We start from the raw sequence: 25,746 nt of genomic DNA, 5'->3' as shown, positions 1-25,746 counted from the left end.
CTGCCCTCAAAATAAGAAAGTCTAAAAGAAGGATGGGTTTGTGGGGAAAGATCACACGTTCTGTTTTAGGCATGCTGAGTCTGAGATGCTATAGGATATCCATTTGGAAACATCTGTCTGGTGATGTGCAATTATGTGGGTCTGGTGCCCAGGAGGAGAGACTAGTGTTTAGATGTTAAAGTCAGTTCTATTGAGATGATAACTTGAACCTGTATCTGAGCATTATAAACATCTGAACTATGTAAATTTCATTAACAAGGCTGGGACATTCACTTATTTTCTTGTTACCTTGTATATTCACATCAAATTCTAATTCATCTTCTCCAGCGATGTTAGATGCTACACATGTATATCGACCAGTGTCTGATACTTGTGCCTCCTTTATCTGAAGTATGCGTCCATTGACAGCAATATTAACATGATCATCTGATTTAAGGGGCTGTGATGTAATTCAAACAATGTTAGCATGAGGCACCACATAATCACCTTATTTTATAGACACTATATTTTCTCCATTTTTCTGATAGATCACCTAATTATTTTTAATAGGCTGAAGAAAATATGGAAATAATAGCTTGAATTTCTATGCTTTCAAATCAATTGTCTCATTTAATCCTTATCACAATCATTTGAGGCAGGTAGTACAAGTAATAGTATTCTCATTTTATAGATGAGGAAACTGAAGCTTAAGAGAAATATAAGTCCAAGGTCAGAGTGTTGTCACTGTCAGGGTGAGAACTGGAATGCAGGTGGTTTTGTTTTTTGCTTTAAATTCAACACTCTTTCCATTTTAATATGCTTGATTTAGTATTTTAAGCAAAACAGATGGCAGTATTCTCTGAAAAGTTTATCAACTACTTTCCTTCCCATGATAAGAAAAAAAACATCAATTCTTCTAATCAAGATCTCCCTATTTGATTGTGTTTTTCTTCAGGGTAAATTTTAGTTACTTTAGTTTGTCTTGAATTTTTTATTCCGAAATGCTATGGTAATGGAAATAATTTTGAAATGTATTTGAAATAAAGCATTTCTTTGTGATAAAATATTATTTTTAGGAATTATCACCATGTTGGAAAGGAGACATTAAATTTGTTGCAAATGGAATTGTCAATTAATTGCACTTCTCAATAAAATTAACTGGAGAAACTGGCATTATAAAGGAAAAGATTTTTGAAAGAACTGTTACACATTGAGTTGATAACAAATTCAATATTTCTTCTCTGTGGAGTATATCAGGGTTCCTCATTAGTGACTGAAAATTTCCACGTCTAGTATGTTTTTATAAGTACATCTATGACCTGGTGTCCTATCAATATAACACTAGTTACAACTAGCATATTAATTCTTGCCTTTAAGGGGTTTTGTTACAACATTTCTCATGCATGTTTAAACATTAGCAGTTCTTTTTAAATTCTTTCAGAAGTTGAGCAGGTATAGTTAAATTTCACTTATTTGTGCCAACAGGGAAAGTGAAACCATGAATGAATGAGACTAATATAATCTCCAGGCTCATATTGCCCAGTACAAATGAAATTTTTCTGGAAATTGTTAAAAAGCAACCATATTCAACAGTCTCTTGCTTCCTATTTCACTCTTTTAGAGATGGTTAGTAGCAGAAAGAAGAATAAAAGCAGATGAGTAACTTGGCAATTCAAGATTTTATTATATTATTTTTATCTACTTAAAAGGGAGAAAAAGAGCCAGAAACAGAGTAACTTAATAGAAGTCATATATAGAAGTCAAATTTAGAGCTTAAATTTAAAGATAAAGCTACCAAACAAAAATAGCCGCTTTTCCCATTGAAAGATCTCTTCTTTCATCCCAAGAGTAAGAAAAAGATCGTAAGTATTGAATTATCAAATGGAGGACAATAAAAGACCACTTTAAAATAAAAATGTGCTCTCTCCATTTCAAAGGAACTTATATATAGACTTGATAATCAATTATGAAACAGCCATAATTGGAGAAGAAATTGTAAACACAGTGGGAGTTCCCTTATTCTCCTGCAATGACTTACAAATGAAATTTGCTTATTATCTAAGCTGAGATAATTTCTCTAGCTGCCAGTATTATAAAATCCATCTGTGATCTAAAAAAATCAATCTTTGTTGTTTGCACATTTCAAAACATGACCAAGAATTCAAATTCTCCAAATCACATTTAAACAACACAAACATCAGTATCTTAGTTATTCAAATCTATATTGACTAGTGTTAACAGTAATAAAATCTTATTTTGGTCTAGCCACATCATCACCCAAACTTTATGGACATTCAAAGAAAAAAAAACCCAGTGGATGAGAAAAACAATGTGGTGTGATCACAAGACTAAATAATCTGTTCATTATTTTAAAAGTTTTCATTGCCTCAAAGTAAGTACTTAATGTTCACTTTCAGCTTCATGAAATGATTTATCAAACAGTTTAGGATGTCAGAGAGGAAACTCTACAAATTTAAGATTTGCAATGTGTGCATCACTATAATTTTGCTGATTGATATTTCTTTTGATTGAGCTTGACAAGACCTAATCACTAACTCTGTAGGGCCAGAGAGAAAAGAAAATCCTCTGTGCATGGGAAAATTTTCATAAACAATGGAACAATAAAAGCTGTATTCTAAGAAATTACAATGACAAAGCTTGGTCCTAAACAAGACTTAGGAGAATGTACTTCCTTCCCATTTTGGAGAAGTAGGAGACCATAGGAATGGAATCCTGAAAATCATGTTGGACTTGACTGATGTAAGAGTTAGTTTTGCTATACATTTTTTCCTCTTTTTTATTATCTGTAATAATAGTTGGCTCACTGGGAAGAATGATATATTGGGAGATGAGGGCAATGTGAAAACCAAAGATATCAATAAAATTTTAAAGTACATAAAATTACATGTAATTCTATAGAATAATATTTATATTTGTTCATAGCATGCCAATTTTAAAGTTTCACAATCTTCCTTGAATTTTCTTTAGAAACAGAGTAACTATGTACACACAGAATATATTTAACTATACTTTTAATAAAACTATCCCACATATTAACTAAAAAATTAAATGAAAAAATTGGTGACTGGCCTGTCCATCCTTGTACCAGCTGAGGGCAGGAGCAGGAATTGCATAAGCTTCACATTCCAGGGTTAAGCTGTTGTTGACTTTGATCTTCACTTCTTTGGGAGAAAGACCTGGCCCCAAAAGGTCTCCTCTATTAATTATAGGTGGAACTACACAAAAATAAATTTCGGAAAGTGTAAAATTCAGTCACTTCCATATTTAAATGATGACCCTACATAATATTTCAAACATGCTTAGAATTCTGTGGCAAGAAGCTGACAAGACAAGGAAGGTATTGCTCTACATTTTTTACAGTAAAGGGTAATGGGACACCATGAATAGAATGGTGGAGTTGAGAAAAGCTGGATCCAAATATTGATTTTTAACATTTACTTAGCTGTGTGATCATGAACAAATCCCTCAATCCCTCTGAACTTGACTTTCTTCAACTACAAAAAAGGGAATAATAATCTCTATAATCCCAATGTCACTGTGAGACTCAAATGAGGCAACAAAGAGAACTTTATAAACTTTAAATATTATACAAATACTAGTGATTATTATCATATACTCTTTAAGTATCCATATCAACATTTTCTAAACCAGTATTTTATGGATATGTACCATGAAGGATTTCCATTTTGCTTTATTAGGACAATGCCAATGTCAAAAGGTCAATTTCTTTATAGGTTATTTAGTTTCACAACCACATCCCTAAGCCCAGGCAATAAATGCATATTTGATAGTCACATAGGGGATTCCATCAAAGAATATAAGCCAATATATATATATATATATATAAATCATAACCAATACCAGAAAAAACTCATAATACAATCACTACTACTGACAGTGCTTAGCTATGTCATATTTTTGTGTAAAAATTGCACATTTTATTTATCTACCACTTTCCCATGGAGCTAGAGATCATTAACAACCTTACATTCCTGACTGCTGATAAAATCATATGCATTCAAACAATGCTCTGGGGGTATAAAGAGGCCATGACTCAGTACAGAAGGTAATACAGACAGTAAAAACAAGAAGCTTAAAAAATGGAAATCCAGAATTGGGTGATAAGAACCCAGAAAAAGTCATCTTTCTCCATATTTCAGCCACTGAGGTCAGAGGGAAAAGGGAATATATTAATGGTACTTAATTGATTTAGTTTCTATACTTAATAAAGTAAATGATATAAAATAGTAATCTTTATACTTAAGAATAAAAATAATTCAAAAGAGAAACAGACTTGTGAAAATAATCCAAAAAATGGGGCAAGAAAATGTGATGTCTTTTGTTACCCTAAAATACTTACTATAGACTTTCACTTCATAGTATTTTACCATTTCCCCAGCTTCATTAGTAGCTACACAAGAATATCTTCCAGCATGGTCCTCCTGAGCATTTAGGATCTGCAGAGTCCTCCCTCCTGGAAAAATCAAGAATTTAAAAACTTGAAATATGAACAGTAGCAGACTTTTGAAACATTACTCTTGCCCTTCTTTGAGATTATCCCGAGAAAGCAAATTTTGAAATGGATAATTGAATTAGAACAAAGTCTGATGTAAATTAATAGAAAGCCTTTACTTCAGCTGAACTATAATAGATTTTGCTCCAGCTTCTTATTTTAAGTCAGTGTGTATGTGTCTCTATTTTAAATGTGTTTCCTGTAAACAATATATTATTGGATTCTGATTTCTAATCCATTCTGCTGTTTCTGTTTTATGGGTGAATTCATCCCATTCACATTCACAGTTATGACTACTTACTATGCATTTCCTTCTATCTCACTTTCATCTGTTTCTTCTCCCTTTTTTTTTTAACTTGACTCTCCTCAAAAGTCTATTTTGCTTCTGTCCACTGTCTCCCTTTTATCACACCCATGCCTTTTCTCTTTTCCCCTTCCCTTCTTATTGCCCTATTGGGTAAGATAGATTTATATAACCAATTGTGTGTGTGTGCATGTGTATATATACACACACACATACGTACATATATATGTATATATATAAAATAAATATTACATACACACACATATATTCTTCCCTCTTTGAACCAATTGAGATGAGAGAATTGCCTACCCACCCACTATTTCCCCCTCCCCCCTAAAAGCTCTTCCTTGAGCACCTCTTTTATGTGAGATAATTTTTCTTCTTCCTTCTCCCTTCTCCTGGAGCATCCCACTTTTTGATCCATCTTTTTTTTTTTTTAAGCAATCGGGGTTAAGTAACTTGCTCAAGGTTACATGGCCAGTTATTTCTGGGTGTGGTGCTAAGTATCTGAGCCCGGATTTGATCCCCAGGTCATCCTGACACTGGAGCCAGTGCTCTTACTTGCTGAGCCACATGGCAGCCCCTAAGCAATTGGGGTTAAGTAACTTGCTCAAGGTTACACGGCCAGGTGTTTCTGGGTGGGTGCTAAGTGTCTGAGCCCGGATTCGATCCCCAGGTCATCCCAAAACTGGAGCTGGTGCTCCTACTCGCTGTGCCACCTGGCTGGATCACATCTTTTTTTTTTAAGATCATTCCCAACATAACTGAATCCCTCCCAAGTCCTCTGTTTACACAGAGTCCTGTGTAATATGTCCTAATAATGAGAAAGTGTTTTGGTGTTACAAGAATCATCTTCCCATGTGGGAATGTAAACAGTTTAACCTTATTGAGTTCCTTATGATTTCTCTTTCATTTTTACCTTCTTATCCTTCTCTTGAGTCTTATATATGAAAGTCACATTTTCTCTTCAGCTCTGGTCTTTTCATCAGAAATGCTTGAAAGTACTCTATCTCATTAAATATGTGTTTTTCCCTCCTGAAGGACAATACTCAGTTTTGTTGGGTAGATTATTCTTGGTTGTAATCCTAGCTTCTTTTCCTTCTGAAATATCATATTGCAAATCCTCTACTCCTTTAACATGGAAGTTGCAAAATTTTGTATGATCCTAATTGTGACTCCATGATATCTGATATCTTTCTAGCTGTTTGAAGCATTTTCTCTTCAACCTAGGAGCTATGGAATTTGGGTATAGTATTCCTGGGAGCTTTCATTTTGAGATCTCTTTTGGTGATTGATGGATTCTTTTAGTTTGTATTTTACCTTCTGTACATAGGATATTGGGGTCAGTTTTCTTTGATAATTTCTTGAAATATGATATCTAGGGCTTTCTTTGATCATGGCTTTCAGGCAGTCCAATAATTCTTAAGTTATCTCTCCTCAGTCTATTTTCCAAGTCAGCTGTTTTTCCAATGAGAGGTTTCACATTTCTTCTATTTTTTCATTCTTTTGTTTTATTGTTTCTTGATGTCTCATGAAGTCATTGGCTTCCACTTGCTCAATTCCAATTTCTAAGCAATTATATCACTCAGTGAACTTTTGTACTTCTTTTCCCTTTGGGCCAATTCTGCTTTTTAAGTAATTATTTTAATCAGTAATGTTTTTTACCTCTTTTTTCCATATGGCCAATTCTATTCTTTAAGGTGTCATTTTCTTCACTTTTTTTTGTGTGCCTCTTTTACCAATCTTATTTGTCTTCATTAATTTTCTTGCATCACTATCATTTCTTTTTCCAATTTTTCCTCTAACACTTCTTTTTGCTTTTGAAAATCTTTTTATAGTTCTTTCAGGAATTTTTGTTGGGCTTGTATCTAATTCACTTTCTTTCCTTTGAAGCTTTGCTTGTAGCTGTTCTGACATCATTATCTTCTGAGTTTGTGTCTTGATCTTCCATGCCACTACCGGAGCTTTATACAATCAGATTCTTTTTTGTTGTTTGCTCATTTTCCTATCCTGTTTCTTGATTTTAAACTTCATGCTAACAGTGAACTCTGTTCCCAAATCTGGGTTTGGGTGGGGGTGAACTTTCCCAAGCTTCAGGCTTTTTCCACACTCTGTTTTCAGAGCTAGTTCTGGGGGTTTGGGGGTTTTCAGTGCTTTCAAAGTGGTAAGATCTAGTGAGAAGCGCTATCACTGTTCTCTTGACCTTTGCTCTGGTCCTTACCCAGGAAGGTCCCCTGATCCCTTGTGACTGCAAAGGATATTGCTCATGAGGGACCCTACTCCCTTGGGACAGCAAACTATATTGTTTCTCAGGGCCCTGATCTCTTAAGATAATAAGTTATACTGCTCCCCAGCACCCCTGATGTCTTGTGATCTAAAGCAATACTCTTCCCCACAGCCCCTGCTCTTTTGTTACAGCTAGCACTCCTCTCTAACCTGGAACTATAAACCAAAAGTAGACATAGGTAATGGAGATGTTAGACACCACTCTGTCCTGCACCCACTGACAGCACAAGACAGGGTCCTGTATCTCTTTTTCTGACCATTGCTGAATCCCCTACCATATTTGTGTTGAGACTCCCAAAACTGCTGTTGCCATTGTTGTCACCTCCAAGGCCCATGGATTCTGGGCCAGCCCCCACCCAGTGTAACACACTTTTGCTTCTTACCTCTTAAGCTGTCTTGGGCTGGAAAAATGTTGGTCTCTGTCACTCCAGAATTTGATAGCAGGCATTATTTTAAAGAAGAATGTTGAGAGAGCTTGGATGTAGTTCTTTCTCTACTCTGCCATCTTGGTTCTACCCCTCAATGTCTCAAAATATGGCCCTTCAGAGGCAGCATATACAACTGACAGAGAAGCTAGACTTGGAGTCAGGAAGACCTGAATTCTAACCATTCCATGGAAACTTAACTAGTTGTGTGCCTTTGGGCCAAATTACTTAATTTCTCTGAACCTGAATTTCTAATTCTATAAATCAGAATAGTCATCCTTATGGTGCTACACTTTACAATTGTTGCAAGGGTCAAATCAGATCTTATATGTAAAGTATTTTGCAAATTTTATAGCAGTACAAAAATGCTGCTTCTTATCATAATCCTCATCATTATCATTTATTTATTTTTAATTATTACAGAAGACTAATGGCAGTCACTAAGTCCAGTTGATTCTTGCTTTGTAAATGTCTTTCTTATCTATCCCATCATCCCCTCTTGTTTTCAGGGATCACAACCTAATCTAAGTCTACCTTACCTTATGCCTTGATTACGACAGCAGTCCTTTAGCTGGTTACCCTGCCCTCCATCTTGCTGTCATCCAATCTACCCTACACACCATTATCACTTTATTCTTTCTTAGAATACTACTTTCATATCACTTACCTGTTCAAAAGTCTTCAGTGGAATTCCACTGTCATTAGCAGTGTTTTGCCCCCACCCCACTCCCCACTATATCACAGACCAATAAAATAGCTATTGAATTATAAACTATAGCCTCCATGTCTGGCTTTCTGTGGTGCAGAGTTTAGTGACTCAGAGCTGGAAAGAAGGAGGGAACTAAAATGAGAAGAACAAGACAGAGGGAAGAAAAAGAAGAAAAAGTTTCTTAAGTTTTCACAATGTAGAGGTTTTTTGGTAATGAAAGTTTTGCATACTGGTGAAATTTTGCTTTGAATCTGGTGTTTGCATTACATTCATTGATCTTTTATGATAAAGTTGAAGATCCTTGCCCTGATTTTCAAGGCCATTCATCCTGTCAGTAATAAACATTTTTTAAGTACGTATTATGTCCCAGGCACTGTGCTAAGTTGTGGGAATACAAAAAGAAGCAAAAGAAAGTTCCTGACGTCAAGGATCTCACATTCTAATTGATAACTGGGATCCATCCTACCTTTCCAAACTTATCCCCTACTGCTCCTCAAACATGAGATTGAATTGTTGTAATATTCTTTCCTCATACTCTGACCATTTTTATTTAAAAGAACAGTACAATGAAAGACAATTAGTAAGACAGACTGAGATCTATGTTGGTTTAGATTTAGGATAAGGGGCACTTCATTTAGATTGTGGGATGTTGAACAAGAAACTTTTGCATCTAAGCAGAGACTAAAGTCCTACCTCATGCTAAATATTATGTAGGAATGAATTAGCATATGAGCAGGGTTTATAAATGTATGTGGTTTTCCACATATGCCCTCTGCACACAGTGGACAGTTTATTAAACTGAACTGAATGACTTAGTTATAAGTTTTCACAAATTCCTTTAAAGCAAAAAATAAAAAAAAATGTCATCTTAATTTATGGATTGTGCATTGACATTAGAATTTTATCAGATTTTTCTCTAAAGTACCATCTGTTCACTTCCCATAGCTACTAAATTCATGCCACTGATCAGCTTCTACTTTAATATGTACCACCCATTACTTAATTGATGAAGACCTGACTTTTCCCGGAGAAAAGAATTTAAGATAAACATGAATTTATATTATTGTTAACAATTTCCAAAATCTACTTTAGTTACAACAATAACTGGAGAGCTAAAAAACATGCATTGATAAATAGAAGAGGAATAATTACCTGGCAGAATCCTGATACTTTGATTTGACTCTATAGGAGCTCCATTTTTAAACCAGGTTATGGTAGCTGGAGGATATGAATATGCCTCACAGACCAATGAAGTCGGACTATTAAGAATAACAGTTACATCTTCAGGACTACCATCGTTATCAACACCAGCAATAGTAGGAGATACTGAAAAAGAAAAGGAACTTGATTGAGGAAATGTATACATATACATACACATACAAGTTTATGTCTACTGTGTACTTTCATATGTTCACTGAATCTATTAAGTAGAAATAATAAAAACTCCAACCATGATTATTTGCACAAGTAATTTTTCATTAAACAGTTTCATTATTATACATCAGAATAGATTCTCATCTTTTGTTAACATCATAGATATTAATCTGCTGGAAAATTAATAGTATTTAAGGGTTGAAGTGCAGACTTAAACTTTAAAACAAGCTAAAGGATATTTCAAACAAATCTTTGCATATTTTGATCAAAAAATTGAAAAATGAAGAAATTTTATCCTTTTATTAGCTTGGTAGATGTTGTTCACAAGTAATGAAAGACATGCTACTTCCATGCATGTGAACTGATATGGTCATATATAGTTATTTATACACTTGGCACATAAGTTAAAAGTAAGTCATGTTTCTTGTTCAGAATGTTTGATAAGACCTTCATTACTTAACATCTGAATGGCTATAATGCTTTCTTTCATCTTGCCTCTATTCTTCTTCCCTGCCTATCCATCTTTAAATAGTATTAATTTAATCTTTTGACAGAAGTTTTAATCATGTAACTCTATCTGTTTAAAAAAAAACACCAAACTTTTAATGTCTCTCTGTTTCCAAATTATTAATACCTTAGCCTGACTGGCCCCTGTAAGTCTTTCTAACTTAACTCTTCTCTCCAACACAAACTTTCCCTTCTGTCCAATATGGTTTATTTACTAACATGCCACTTCTCACTGCCATGTTTTTCATTGTTTTTTCATCCAAATATACTCCCCCAATTCTCTCCATCCTAGGCATCCTTTAAAAGTCAACCCAAGTTTCATCTTTCCACACACTTTTCCTGGCATCTTTGACACAAGGGTGGCTCTGAATCCCTTTAGTATTTACTTACTGTCTTAAAATTTATCTGGAATTTGATCAAATATTACCTTCTACCATTTAACTTTTCATGCATTTTCATGTCTTCTTTCCCCAATTTGATTATAAATTCTCTGAGCAGGCAGTGTGTATTCTACATGCCTCATTAAAATACTGTAAATATTACTATAAAGTAATTATAATCAATAAACATTTTCTCATTATCTGAGTAATTAATTTTAGTGAAACAAAAGGCTTCAGTCAATTAAGAGGTATGCTCATAACTACGAAATTATAAACAGCAAATAAGAATCTACATTCACTCCTATACTCAGAAGTCAATAGCATGATGTTCATCATTCTTAGGAATTATATCACTTTTATTTCACATACACTGCCTTCTAGAATATAAATATTATCATGCATGATAGAAAAACACATATGGAATATATCACTCATATCCATATATTACTCATAGTAAATCCAATTCACATTGTTTTATTATATTATTTCTATTAAGTGCTACCTTATTCTTTTGTTATTGCCTTATAACTCCTTCTAAGATACTTAGCACAGTGCCTGGGACATTATAGACACTTTATAAATGTTTGTTTCCTTCTTCTTCCATTCTAGCAACAATTCTGCAGAACAGACTGAACTTAGCCTATGAAAATATGCTGTTATTATATAAAATAATAAAACATATATACATGTAACATACAAGACAAAACTGTATACACACCAAACACATTAAGACTGAAACTTCTGCTTTTGTCACCAGCAGTATTAGAAGCCACACATGTGTATCTTCCAGTGTCTGACACTTGGGCATTGGTGATTTGAAGAAAACGTCCACTAGACATAATTTGGTGATTTCCATCCTCAATGAGAACCTGTCCATCTTTTAGCCAGGTTATCTGTGGAACAGGATTCCCTTTAGGAAACATAATTTTTGAATGTTAATCTTTAATTACATGACTATAACTTTCCAGGCCATAAATGGATATAAATTAATACATTTCCTAGACTTCAATTTTTTCTCACATAATATTATCATGTAGATAGGATATTGCATAAATTAAGAGAGGCTATGAGCTGAACAAGAACAAATTGTGGGTCTTACCTATTGCTTCACATGTCAGCGTAACACTAAGCTTTTCTTTCACCTTCACATCTTCCAATGTATTCTCACCAACAATGCTAGGAGGCACTAAGCAAAGAAAAACAAAGTAAAAGCAATCATCCAGTTCTTTCTAATAACACCACGATTACTGCAATCCAAACCCTTACTTCCCTTGGCCTTTTCTATTGTGATAGCCTCCCAACTAGTCTCTCTGAACCTAGCCTCTCCTCTCTAGACACAACTGCCAAATTGATATTCATATATGATGACTCAAACTGCCTGGTGGATAGATCAAAAGTTGTAATCTTCATTGACTAGGATCCTTGGGGAAAAGAGAGAAAAACAGAGAGACACAGAAGGAAGGAGAGAGAGAGGAAAAGGGAAAGAAGGAGAAAGGGAGAGAGAGAGAGAGAAGAAAAAGAGATGTAGGGAAGAAAGTTTTTACATTTAAACTGGTCTGAGATAGAATGTTGGTGGGAGGGGAGTATTGGATCCCTGCAGAAGTCTTATAGTGCATTCTGGGTCTCAACTTCATGGAACTAAGAATTCAGATTTAACCTAGAGGATGAGTATTCATTTAGGAACTGAGAATAACTGTGAAAGGACTTTTGAGAAGGGCATTGGGATGGTGTTAGAGACTTCTGGAGAGAGAATTTCAACAGTAACTATGGGCAGAGTGGTAGGCAATTCCATACATATAATATTTTATATTATTTTGTGTTAGGAAGACATAATACATATATCCATCAGATTATAATAAATTTCACTGTGATGGATTATCTGAGAATGAACAAAATTTGCCTATAAGCTTAATGAAAAGAGAGGGTAAGGCTTGATATGTATAAATGAGACTATGATCCTAATGCATTAATAATTTTCCACTATATCAACGAAATACAATAACACTACTTTAGTCCAGGGATTAGAGAGGTCACATGACATTTTTTTATGGTAGGTGAACAGAAAGGTTTCTTTCAAAGTAATAGATCAGTTCTGATCTTTATCAGTATACAGAGGAACACGATAGATGGTAGTTGCCCTAGGAGAGAAGAATAAGGAGAATGAATTTTTAAAGTCACATTGAATCATAATCAGCTATTGGAAACTATAGTCAAAGTTTCAAAATCATTGGCAACAGATCAGCCACTAAGTGGTACTCTGGAGAAATGGCAGGCCACAGAAAGCTCTTATGTCAAGACCAATAGGCAGGAAGACCTGGCTATCAAGAAAGTCTTGCCTAGTGTGACAGCTCTGGGATCAAATTCAAGGAAATATAATTATAAAATCAATCAGAAAAAAATTTCTATTTTGCTCCCAGAACAGTCAAGGGTCATTTAGAAGAATGTTTTCTGATGTAACCTATTTTCTAAGCAACCAAGTTGGATGGATTATCTACTTACCTAACACAGAGAGAGCAAAGGTTCTCCTTTTTTCACCAGCTGCATTCCTTACTACACAAGTGTACTGGCCAGCATCTTCCACTCTGGCCTGCATCAGCCGTAGCATCCTTCCTCCTGGGATAAAGTTCATAATGAATGGATTTAGAGCAAGAAGAGATCTTAAAGGTCTTCTAGTCTAGCACCTTCATTTTACAGGTAAAGAAACTAAAGTCCATAGGGGTCAAGCAATTTACACGAGGTGACAGGTGGTAAAAGGAAAAGAAAATACCTGAAATTAATTCCTCTGTTTTCCTACTTATGGCTCAGTGATTTTCGGCAATACCAGTTAAAATTCTTTGAGAGAATTTGGTCACTCCAATGAGATCTGGTGTAATAGTATTTAATTTCAATTCAATTGAGGGGGAGCCCAATACTTCTTGGGGGAACCTGTTCTACATTAGAACAGTTCTAATTTCTTTTTAGAAATGTCTTCTTTATATCAAACATAAATCTACATATTTGTATAGTGTTTTGCTCACAAAAGATATCAATAAATGTTGGACAAATTTGAATTTGCAACCCCCATCATTATTCCTTTTTCTTCCCGCAAGTTTAACTCTATTTTTTCAAATGATGAATAACCCTTCAAATACTTAAAAACTGGTATCTTATCTATTCACCTCCAGGCTAAACAATCTCAGTACTCTTCTGGATGCATTTCAACTTGTTCACTGTTCTGCAAACTTTGAAGCATTATATAAATTACTATTCTTCTTTTATGCTGCTTAGAAAGCTGTAGTGTTTTGAGGGTATAAAGGTGTAATCTTAACACCTCACTTCAGTTCAGTGTTAATTTATTTTTAATCATTTTGGCTTATCTTTTTGAGTCCAAACAACATTCTTCTTGAAAGAGAAATCAGATGTCCATTAACATCAATCAACAAGCATTCATTAGAGACCTACCAGGTATATCTTAAGTATATCTTTAACAAATGCTTGTTAACTGATACAAAATGGGAACAATGAAGGAACTGAACCAGTCCCTTCCCTCAAAGAGTTTATGGCCTATCAAAGGAAATGCCTATCAAAACAAAATGCTTTCTTTTAACAGGACCTGTGCTTTTAATGTTGTAGAGAGCTCCCAGTGAGGAACTTCCTCTACCATAACAGAGAGCCATTTTTTGGGCAATATTTAACTCTAGAGCCTGGAGCTATGAAAGTTTAAGTGACTTGCTTAGAGTCATGCATCCAGGGTATGTTATTGCTGGAGTTAGGCTTTCCTGACTCTAAAGTCAGCTCTCTTTTGACCAGGGTTACTTCTCAAAATAAACCCATGGTAATTTCTGGTCGGGAAAATATTAGGAATTGGAGGGATCAGGAATAGTCTCATTTGGAAGTGATGTTTGAAAAAAGTGAGGAATTCTAAAAAGTGGAGATGAGAAGAGGGTTCATTCAATACTAGAAATTAACTGCCCATGCAGAAGTACAGAGATGGGAGATAGATTGCCGTGTGGGACACATAGCAAGAAGGCCAGGATAGTCGGAACAAAGATTGAACGAAGGGTGATGTAGAAAAGGAAGTGATGTTTAAAAGGAAGGTGATAGCTAGATTGCAAAGGACTTTACATGCCAAAGAGAGGAGTTACATTTGATCTTTGGGTTAATCAGGAGTCACTGGAGTTTAATGAATAGAGGAATGGCATGATCAGACTTGTGTTTTAGGAATAACCCTTGGGCAGCTGTCTACTTCAAGTAGGTGCCTATGCCTTTTCTGATCTTTTGCTCAACACAGTTTAAAAAGCTGTTGTTCCTATGACTTCACAGTAGGCTAAGTTCATTCTACGCTTTACTGTTTCTGATACTATCATTATTTAATCATGCTTCTCTTTGGCAATCATTTTGAGTTAAGTGAACAGAATTTATATTATCTTGTAATATGCTCCAGGTTGCCTAGACAGAAAGAGGAAACATACGAGGTCAAGAAAGAGCTTACATGCTTGGCACAAAGGTGTGGCTTTGGAGGGAGGAAGTTTTTCAATGATACCAATCACCAAGGTACCCTGACTTGCACTCACGGGCAGGTGAGCCCAAGAGCCATAGGAAGAGCATCACCCTCTAGGCCACCACATATGCTACCAGCCTGACCCTATAGCAACTATGCAGGGGATCAAACTGTGGAAATCCAATATGGAGACTGATTCTGCATGTGTTTTAGATTTCAGTCTCTCCATAGCCACAGCTATGGAAGACTAAGAAAATGCTTGCTGCCAGAGTACTTGGCATATTCAACATCAGAAAGAGTAATGGTCTTACTAATACAAATAATAATTGCATTAAAGAAGATGTGATACCATCTATTTTATTGCTACACCCTAAGGACTACAAGGCCCTTCAACCCAACTTGCAGCTGAAACCTCTTCAGTACATTATCTCCCTCTAGAGCAATGACTGTATTCCAAGTGCTTAACACTATGTTTGGCATCTAGCAAAAGGGTAATATATGTTTTAATTAATTAAATAATTTGAATATCTCCTAGAATTTTCTATCTTACAAAAGAAGAGTAATTAATTTATGGTTTGGCTTAATGAAGAATTTCATGTTTAAAAGTGACCAGGATCGAAATTTTCAACCTGATTCTTACCAAAGAGTAGGTAATGATGGGAATCATGAGGACAAATGAGCAATTTGTTTCTTCCTCTTTTGAGGGAGGCAAATACTTACAGCAATGTTTCCCCACTCACATACCCATGAGTTTGATGTCTTAACTTCTCACAGTCCTTTAACAATCCTTTTACACACCTCTAACTGATTCACTATCCCACTCACCACAGCAGCTTTTCCAATAAGGACAGAAGAAGGGAGGGCTTATAATTTAAAAAAAAAACAATTTTCTGTTTTGGACATGTTGAATTTTAAATGTTGATAGTGCCTTCAGTTGGTAGTGTCAAATGAGCAGTTGGAGATGCAGGACCAGAACTGATGACAGAGGTGAGAATATCTGTACACGAGTCTTGAAGCTGTCAGTTAGTGATGATATTTAAACACATGGAAGAGAGAGTGTGGTGATAAAGGGGAAAGGCAGTCCAGGGATAAGCTTTATGTTACAGTCAGACATCTCTCCTCAGATATCTCTCCATTCCCCATCTCGGTGCACTCATTTTGAACATTTCAAGTTCTCTGCCAGGCCCTTGCACCGGGTACTTCCACTCTCCTATGTCTACTGTCTCCCCCCTTTCAGCTTTTTTTGCGTGTTGTCTTCACCAGTTAGATTGTAAGCTCCTTGAGGACATGGACTTTCTTTTTTGTTTTTGCATCCTAAGCACTTCAAAAAGTGCCTGGTACAGAATAAGTGCTGAATAAATGTTTACTGACTGATATTGACCCTCATGAATAGGGAAAAACAGTAGATGTTGAGCTGAGGAGACTGAGAAGAAACGGACAATTAGGAGTATGACAAGTATCCCCAGCAGTTAGGACGGTGCCTGACACATATTAAGGGCTGAAGACATATTTCTTGGTTGACAGAATGATTAGGAGAACAACATGGAAAGAACAGTGTCATAAAAACCCAAAAAGGTAGAACAAGAAAATGTTAAATTTTCTTCAAAAATCTCTAGTTTATTATCTGTCATTTTAAGCACAAAATATCACTAAAGTTGTGTCTATATGACATTAAAAAAATCAGCTAAAAATAATTTAATTATTTATCCATCACACACTTGTTCTGAGTCCAAACTGTGCTAGTCGCTATGATAATAACTGACATTATATTGACTTCCAAAAGGCTCATTGCCTAAATTCATGAGTTTTGTTTTTTAACTGACATTAGTCAAATCAGTTATTACATACAGACAGACTAAATATGAGAAGGGAGGGGCAGCTAGGTGGTGCAGTGAATAGAGCACTGGCCCAGGAGTCAGGAGGACCTGAGTTCAAATCCGGCCACAGACACTTGACACACTTACTAGACGTGTGACTTTGGGCAAGTCACTTAACCTCAATTGCCCTCCAAGAAGCAAATAAATAGATAAATAGATAAACAAATAAATAAATATGAGAAGGGAAATATCCAGTATCAGGAAAGGCTTCAGCAACTAGTTTGGGTGACAGATTTCATTCATTCATAGGATTATAGACTTAGGCTTGGAATAGGCCAACATTTAGTCTAACTTCATTTTACAGATGAGAAAACTGAGGCACACAACATGTAAGCACCTTGTCCACTGCCATTAACCTAAGGCAAAGTCCAGTTTTGAACCTCAGTCTCTTAAATCCAGACCCAGGACTTCTTCCACTATGTAATGCTGCCTCAAATGTCAATTTAGAGATATCTGGGCAACCAAAAACACACGAGTCATCCACATCCTACAAAACACCACCACTTAAAACCCAGGACAATTATTTCTTGGTGTTCATAGGTCTCTCATTTAACCCAAATGAAAATCAAAATGATTCTGAAAGCAAGTTTTATTTATGTGTAGTTACTTCACTTTGTCTAGCAGTTATCTATCTTTGGTGCACTTAATAATGATGGTAAGGTTGTCACCAAATCCATTACTGTTTTCAAAATAGCTGTACTTTAAAACCCTCAGGAGAACAGATTTTTACTGAGCCAGAAGCACACTGCAAACTGGGCAAAGGCTGAATGTCAACAAGTCATGTGCCATTCATCTGATACTCATTCATCTCTTGTGCAAGGCAAAGGTTCAGATTTTGTTACTGAACAACTCCTTTGGCAGAAACTCAAGGTGAAATTGTTTGAATCTGTTAGCTCATGGATCTCCAGCAGCTGTTCAAGCAAAACAAAAGAAAACAAAAACCCCTGCTCTTTCAAGTCAACCAAAAAACCTGAGTTCCTCACTCTGCTCAGCTTCTAACTATCCCACAGGGCTCTGGTTTGGCTGTTAAATGTTCCCACTTTTCATCGATAGGGATTTGGTTATTTGCTGTACTCTTCTGGGGAGAGGGGGAGAGGAAGGGAGGGGCACCTTACAGATTACTACATAAGCTCTTTGATGACTATGAAACACCATGTGCAATGTTCCGCAACCAACATTTAGCAATAATTTTTAAACTTTTAGTACATTCCTAAAGTCAACAGAGACTAAAGGCACTCTTAAAATGATGGAAATGGAAGCCATGGAAGAGGAAATAGTTCCCAAAACAGAAATAACAAAGCTCTTAAAAGATTATTCATTCCAATAATATAGTTAATATCAGTGCAATAGCCTTTTCCAGATCCTACAATATATAGACTTGAATCATATAACTTTAGAATTGGAAGAGACTTTGGAGACCATCACTCACAATATCCTTGATCTTAGAATGTTAGAATGTCAGAGTTGGAAGGGACCCTTGGGAATACCACTCAGTGTGTGGCACAGTGGGAAGAACATTGGATTTGGAGTCAAAGAAATTGGGTTCAAATCCTGACTTTGCTGCTTGTTACCTCTGTGACTTTTGGACAAGTCACTTAATTTCAACAGGTCTCAGTTTCCTCATGAGCAAAATGAGGGGGTTAGATAAAATACGCAAATTGCTTGATCTTACAGATGAAGAAGCCGAGACCCAAAGAAGTCCAATGACTTGGCTAATAATCTGTGAGGTTAAATTGTAGCAGAGCTGGATTTAAAACCTAGTTCTCCTAAGCCCCATTCTTAGGAGGTGCTAACATCCTTGACAGATGCTTATTTGTTCTCTATTTGTACATGGTGATAGGGAAGTAGCTACCTCACCAAGTCCCTGTGGACCCCTTCTCTCATTGGTGAGTTCATTCTGGAACCTCCATTTTGAGGAACAACCCTGGCCAGCCATACTCCACTCTTTAGACTTTGCCAGTATGCTTCAGCTGTCTTCTCCCATAGCCCCCTTCTTTCATTGTTGAGTTCTTCCTGGAACCTCCATTTTGAGGAAGAACCTAGACTAGTCATACTTCACTCTCTGGACTTCCCAGCCCAATAGAGTGTAAGCTCCTTTAGGATAGGGACTGGCTTTCTCTTTGCTTCTGTTTGTATACCCAGTGTCTGTCACATTGTAAGTGCACAAATAAATCTTGTTAACTTGATTTGATTAGGGCATATCATTCTACTTCTGAGTAACTTGAATTGTTAAAAAGTTTTACTTTATTTTGAGGTCTAAGATTTGACATCTGGAAGGACACAAAATAAATTAATCTCTCTTCCACATGATAGCTTTTCAAATATTTGAAGACAGCTCAAAATTTTCTCTCCCTGGTATACAAAAATAGCAGCATGGACCTACTACGTCCTTTATCTACTTCCCTATCCCAAAGCAGCAACTGACTCTAAATCACTCACACCCTTCTGGCCCACACTCTCATGGAACCAGTGCTACACATCTGCCTAAGATTTTCTTTTCCAGGAAATACAATCTCAGTTCCTTTAACTGTTTCTCAGGTATCACTGATTCCAGACTTTTCACCATCACACTTGCCCTCCCCTGAAGGGGTTCAACTTTGCCAGTGTTTCTGCTAAAATGTGGATAAAAATAATCCAGATGAACTCCACTCAGGCAACTACATTTCAATTAATACAGTTCAAGATTGTGCTAAAACTGATTTTTTAATATTCAGGTGACATTCAAAATTAAACTTCTAGACAATCAAACCATTAAATTTTAGGGGTTCTTTTCTTTTTCTACATCAGGGCTTCTTAAACCATTTCCACTTGTGACCCCTTCAGAGCTTCTTAAACTGTGGGTCACAACCCCATATGGGTTGCTTCCCAACCCTTTCTTCCATGTTTATATACTGCTTCTTAGACAGCCCAATTATGTGAAATAGTACAGATCCATATGACCTATATGGGGTCATGATCCACAGTTTAAAAAGTGCTATATGCCTCACTGCTACTTTCCTTCTGGTTTTCCCCTTGCCCCTCCCCAACACCCATAGAACCCTCCCTTGGAACAAGTATAGCCAAGCAAAACAAATCAGCATATTATATTGGCCATGTCTGACATGCCTCATTCCTTAACTCTAGTCCACCAAGAAGTAGGAAGCTGTTAGTCCTGTCTTGACTCTAGGATTTTTTTCCATATAAACTATTAAGGTTCTCCCCTATTCTGTACTTCAGTTATTAATCTTATAAGCCTGATGCACATTTATTTAGGTAACTCAGTGGTGAAATACAGTGCTAGACCTATAACCTGGAAAATCTGAAGTTCAAAAGCTTATCTTAGACACTAAGCTGTGTGATCCTGGATGAGTATTTTACCTCAGTCTTCCATCAGGATCCTCATATGTAAAATGGGAATATTAATAGCATCTCCTTTCCAGGGTTGTTGAGGGGATCAAATGAGATAATATTTATAAAGCACTCTGCAAACTTCAAAGCCCTATGTACGTGCTGGCTGTTCTTCCCATTTTAAATATTACTGCCAGTAGTGTCAGCCCCTATTTCCAGTTTGCTGTGATGTTTTTGAATTCTTATTTCTTTTTCATCCATTTTGGTAGCTTTCCTTTCCAGCATTCCAGCATATAAACACTTCAAAAGTATTTGAAAGTCATATGGAGTCAGGAACACCTCAATTCTAATTCTCCCTCAGATGTTTGCTAACCATGCAATCCTTTCTCAGGGTTTCCTCATCTGTAAAGCAGGACAATAATAGCACCTACTTCACATGACTTTTGTGAGGATCCACTGTAATAACAGAGGTCACATGCTCAGCAAATATTCTAGTGCTATATAAATGCTAGCTTTCTTTACTGAGGTCAGAGGTCATTTCATTTTGGTCTTTACATCACCAATATATGTCACAGTGTTTAACATACAAAAGACACTTAACAAAAGTTAAATGACATTCCTTCTAATATTGCTAATTAAACAGAACACTTCCTAAATAATCAAATGTCTAACATTTGATTCTTGTGGTAAACCCCGGATTAAAATACAAAATACTGAGTGTCAAGATGTGGAAGAGAATTTGTGCCTAGCTGTGGCCCCTTTTTGGTGTACCACCAACACTTCTGATCTCTTTATGGAGGATTCCAATGTACATAGTAGCATCTGAAAGCAATGTGATTTATTTTCCTAATACCTGAGAGAATTCTCATGGAACTGCGTAGGGTAATGGGCCATCCATCCTTGAGCCAGGTTATTGAAGGTAGAGGAATTCCTGATGCTTCACAAGTCAATGTAACAGGATTCTTCTCCACCACACTTATGTTTTCAGGTACCTCCTGGTCTCCTACAATGCTTGGAGGGACTGTAACACAAAATTAAATAAATCAATAGAAAACAAGTACCTAATGGAATATTTTTTCTCTTGTCACAATAAAAAGAATCCACTAACTTTTTCTCTCTTGGTATACAAAAATGGCAGTGTGAACCTACCATGTACTTTAAATACTTCCCCTCCCCCAAATTATCAATTGACTCTAAGTCCCTTATACCTTCTAGTACAGACTCTCACATAACTAGTGTTACACATCTTCTAGACTAATAACTGTGGTTAATGGTCCAATCTGTGACCATAGAATAAGGTTAAAACTCTAAGATTAGATTCATTAGAACCAAGGAAGGTAAATGAGCCACATAATTTATAAAGCTGTCCTCACATAAATCAGCATACCACTAACATTTTCTCCTTTGGTTTTCCTTAAAAAGATGGTTTGTAGGTATCTTTGGAATTTAATATGTATTAGGTCTTAAAAGTTCACATTTTGGCTCTCAAATACTGAATAGTAAAGCAAAGCTTTGTATATTTTTTTCCTTGGCTTAGTGATACAGATGCTATAATTCTTAAAATCAATACAGTTCCCATGACATTTAAGTATATATCACACATGGGGCACATTTGTTTCTATTTCAATGAATATTTTTTATTCACTCCCTAGCATACAACCCCCTTTAGCTGCCTTAAAGAAAATCTGTTTATAGTTAAGATTAAAAAGGGCAAAAAATCATAAAGTTTGAAGACATTAAGGTTTATTTTAGATAAGGTAAGTATGTTAATCCTTTCTAGGTCCTTCTCTTTGGGAAGAATTAGTTCCAAATAGTTTAAGGCAAATATATAATTTTACTATTTAATTTTTTCTGTTTAATTTCCTTGAAAAATGTGTCATTTTTCTTGATCTTAGCAAAAAGAAAAGAAAAAGAAAAAAAAGCCAGAAGGGCTAGAATAAAAAGTAACAGAGTATATGTAGTATACATGAAGAATTGTAGGACTATATCAAGGGTGATCTTTCAGAGGATGAAAAGCATGACATGTAACCTTCAGGATGTTGGGCATCATACTTAAAAAAAAGGTATAGTCAAAATTGTCCATTTAATATATTGTGTTCTTTTTACTCACCATGAACACTCAAGTCATATTTTTTATCAGTCATTCCTGCTACATTCACTGCTACACACACATAACGGCCAGTGTCTGACACATGGATATTTTTCAGTTGAAGGAGGTGTCCTTCATTCAGAATTTCCACTCCTCTTCCAGTGAGCAAGGGGCGGCCATCTTTCATCCAGGTTACCGATGGCTTAGGAATGCCCTGTACTTCACATTCCAAAGTGACACTCTTCCCTCGGGTCACAGTGACTTCAGGGTGATTACTATTGCTTGATATGGTTGGACGAGCTAGAGAGGCAGGGAGACAAAGATGCTATAAATGCTATAAAATTCAACTCTGTGCTTCAGGTATTTTCAGATAAGCAAGAAGACAAGGAATGAGGTCAACTCTGTGAAAGGAGATAGTGAAAGAAAGTCCTAGGACTGCAAGAAGTAGTAGTGATAAACTGAGAGAGAAGAATCCCCATTAAGCCAAAAAAGGTACATTTTTGACAAAATGTAAGAAAAGATGGCATTGAAGAAATCATTTTAGAGGGATTAACAAAATGAGACTCTTTCTATCTTTAATTGAAAATTTTCCTACCAGTATTATTTTTAAAGTTTTCCTAATAACGGTTTATCTTAGACAAGCCCCAATTTGAAGCACACACCCTTCACATAGCCTTACATATAGAAAATATAATGAAACTTCCAGATCTAAATATATTAGAGTTTGAGAACTGAAAATGACCTTAGAGAACAAGTCTTATATAACCCCTTCTGAAAGATAGGGAAACTGAGGCCCCATGGAGTGACTTTCTCAAGTTCTAGTAAAAGACCTCAATAAAACTTCAAAACTTATTAATATTATTAAACTTCTTATATGTACCATAGTATTAGATGCAATGCTGTTTAAGTATCACAAGATTACTATAGATAGGATTTTATAGCATTTTTAGTATCTTTTTCCAGGAAAAAATTATGAAATCAAAAGGTAGACTTTAAACAAAAGTTTAAGATACCTGATAACCTTTAATAAGCTTCAATACTTTCAAGCATCTTTGGGCCAGGGGGTCTTAGCCTTTTTGTATTATGTGAACTTGTGGACATCTGGGGAAGCCAGAACAAGGTTTTTAAAACAGAAAATAAAGTAGATGATATGGTGAAGGAAACCAATTATATTAAAATAACTATAAAAATACTTTTAAAAAGTTTCCTGGATTAAGAAGTCTTGTTTTGGGCACCATTATCTTCTCCTCAACAATTTTTTTATGAAACAAAAGTATATCTTTTTATTATGCCAATATTCTCTGTGATAATATGGAGTATTATATGGATATAAAATATGGAATTCTATAACCTCTAGAGAATCAAAACTATAAGTAACCCAAAAAACAATAGAGAGAGAATTGATGGGAGCAATTAGACTGTTGCATCTGCCTATGATGACTTAGTGCACTCAAGAAGTGACTTAAAATATAGGGCTGAAGAAAGAGATGGGCCAGTCATTGAAGGAGGGCATGAAACAGCAAGTCTTCTTCATTCTTAAAAAACTCTCACTTGATTTCACCAATCAAACTAGGTATCATCTTATATCAATCCTCCCTCAGTTAAATCCCAAAGGTATCTACACTAAGTGCCTCTTTTTTTTTTCCTTCTTTAGCTCTTCTAATTTTTTTCTAAATCTGGCTTCTGACCTCATTGTTCAGTTGAAGCTGCTCCTTTCCAAAGTAACCAACAATCTTATGGCCTAAATCTAAATGTTCTTTTTCCATTCTCATTCTTCTAGACCTCTCTACAGTGACTAAAAACTGCACAAGCGCAAAACTTTTCATTCTTTTTGATTTTAAATCTGCATGCCACCAAATATTTGGATGTTTCCAAATATCTAGGGATTACACAAATAGATTGATAGTTGATTCAATTTTTCATTTTTCTACCAAACAGTTGAGTGTTGTGATACAGCTTTAGAGTTTGGACTGAGTCCTAACAGTAGCAAAATGAAAAAAAAGATAGTGATGAAGAAAAAGGAAAGTAAGTAAAAGCCTGGTTGACTTACTGTAAACTTGCAAATTATATTGTTTCTCTGCATTCCCAGCAACATTTGATGCAATACACGTGTATAATCCTGCATCAGACCTTTCAGCAATTGAAATCTGCAGCTGTCTGCCTCCCGATAACATCCTGATTCTCCCTGTGGAATCAGTCAGCATTGGAGACCCTGAAAAGAATGACTGGTTTCAGAATTTGTACACATTACTTTGCTAGGTGTTATGTGATAGTGTCTTTTTTCAAATAATCAAGAGGCAATGTGTCTTTCAAAAAAGATGAGTATTTAACAAAAGTCATCAGATTCATGTGGTGTAACTTCCCTCTGTATGTCAAGTGCACGGAATATACTCAGTTCTATTCCTGAGGGGAGAATATCATGTTATCTGTAAATCTCCATTTGTAAAAATTCAACTTTGAAAGTAATAGAAAACAAAAAATGAAATTCAGCCTGGTAAATGTTTATCTTTTTTTTTATTAATTTGTTTGTTTCCTTTTAGTTTACAGGATTCAATTCCACAATTGCTTGAGTTTCACATTTTGTCCCTCTCCCTCCTCTCCCCTGCATGGTGGCTTATAGTCAAGGATAGGATCTGTAAATACTTCCACATTAGATATTAGTCAGGTTATAAGGATGGAATGAAGAATGGTAAAGAGGACATAAAACCAAATAAGAGAAGGAAAAAGATCAGGTATTTTGCTTCCACCTGGATATAAACATAGTTATTTCTAGTTCTTTCTCTGGATGCACATATTTCTCTCCATCATGAGTCTTTTGGGATTGACTTATATCAATGCATTGCTGAGAAGAGTCCAGTCTATCAAAGTTGGTCATCACACATACATTGTGTCTGTAATTGTGTACAAATTTCTCCTGGTTCTACTCTTCTCACTCAGCATCAGTCCTTTTAAGCCTCTCCAGGTAAATACGAATACCATCTGCTCCTCGTTTCTTATAGCAAAATAGTATTCCATATAATGCATATACCACGACTTGTTCAGCCATTCCCCAATTGATGGGCACCCCCTTAATTTCTAATTATTTGCTATCACAAAAAGAGCTGCTATAAACATTTTTGTACATATGGGTCTTTCTCTCATTTCTATGATCTCTTTGGGATATAACCCTAGGAGTGGTATTGCTGGATCAAAGGGTATGAAAGTATTTATAGCCCTTTGGGCATAATTCCAGATTGCTCTCCAGAAAGGCTGGATCAGTTCACAACTCCACCAGCAATGCATTAGTGTTCCAATTTGCCCACATCCTCTCCAGTATTTGTCATTTTCCTGTTTTGTCATCTTAGCCAATCTGGTGAGATGTGGTACCTCAGAGTTGTTTTGATTTGCATTTCTCTAATCAATAGTGAATTAGAGCATTTCTTCATGTGCTTATACATATCTTTAATTTCTTTCTCTGAAAACTGCCTGTTCATAT

At 35.8% G+C, this 25,746-nt stretch overlaps 1 protein-coding gene across 1 annotated transcript in view; it reads right to left on the bottom strand.

Moving 5' to 3' along the window:
- The window catches only part of HMCN1 (hemicentin 1), a 514,591-nt gene that overhangs the window by 138,428 nt on the left and 350,417 nt on the right, over positions 1–25,746 (bottom strand). The window contains exons 44-53 of the mRNA XM_069074427.1: positions 24,322–24,483; positions 22,293–22,571; positions 21,036–21,203; positions 12,998–13,111; positions 11,598–11,684; positions 11,217–11,408; positions 9,390–9,563; positions 4,361–4,474; positions 3,070–3,215; positions 289–439 (exon numbers count right to left, since the gene is read on the bottom strand). Coding sequence (XP_068930528.1) covers positions 289–439; positions 3,070–3,215; positions 4,361–4,474; positions 9,390–9,563; positions 11,217–11,408; positions 11,598–11,684; positions 12,998–13,111; positions 21,036–21,203; positions 22,293–22,571; positions 24,322–24,483 — 1,587 coding nt within the window. The remainder of the gene's footprint in view (positions 1–288; positions 440–3,069; positions 3,216–4,360; positions 4,475–9,389; positions 9,564–11,216; positions 11,409–11,597; positions 11,685–12,997; positions 13,112–21,035; positions 21,204–22,292; positions 22,572–24,321; positions 24,484–25,746) is intronic.

Source organism: Petaurus breviceps, unplaced genomic scaffold (genome assembly GCF_028583685.1).
Source record: "Petaurus breviceps papuanus isolate PSGF00001 unplaced genomic scaffold, PetGlider_PUasm1.0 90895, whole genome shotgun sequence".
Classification (NCBI taxonomy): domain Eukaryota; kingdom Metazoa; phylum Chordata; class Mammalia; order Diprotodontia; family Petauridae; genus Petaurus; species Petaurus breviceps.
Note: the sequence above shows the minus strand (reverse complement) of the source record. Positions and strands in the feature narration are given on the sequence as shown.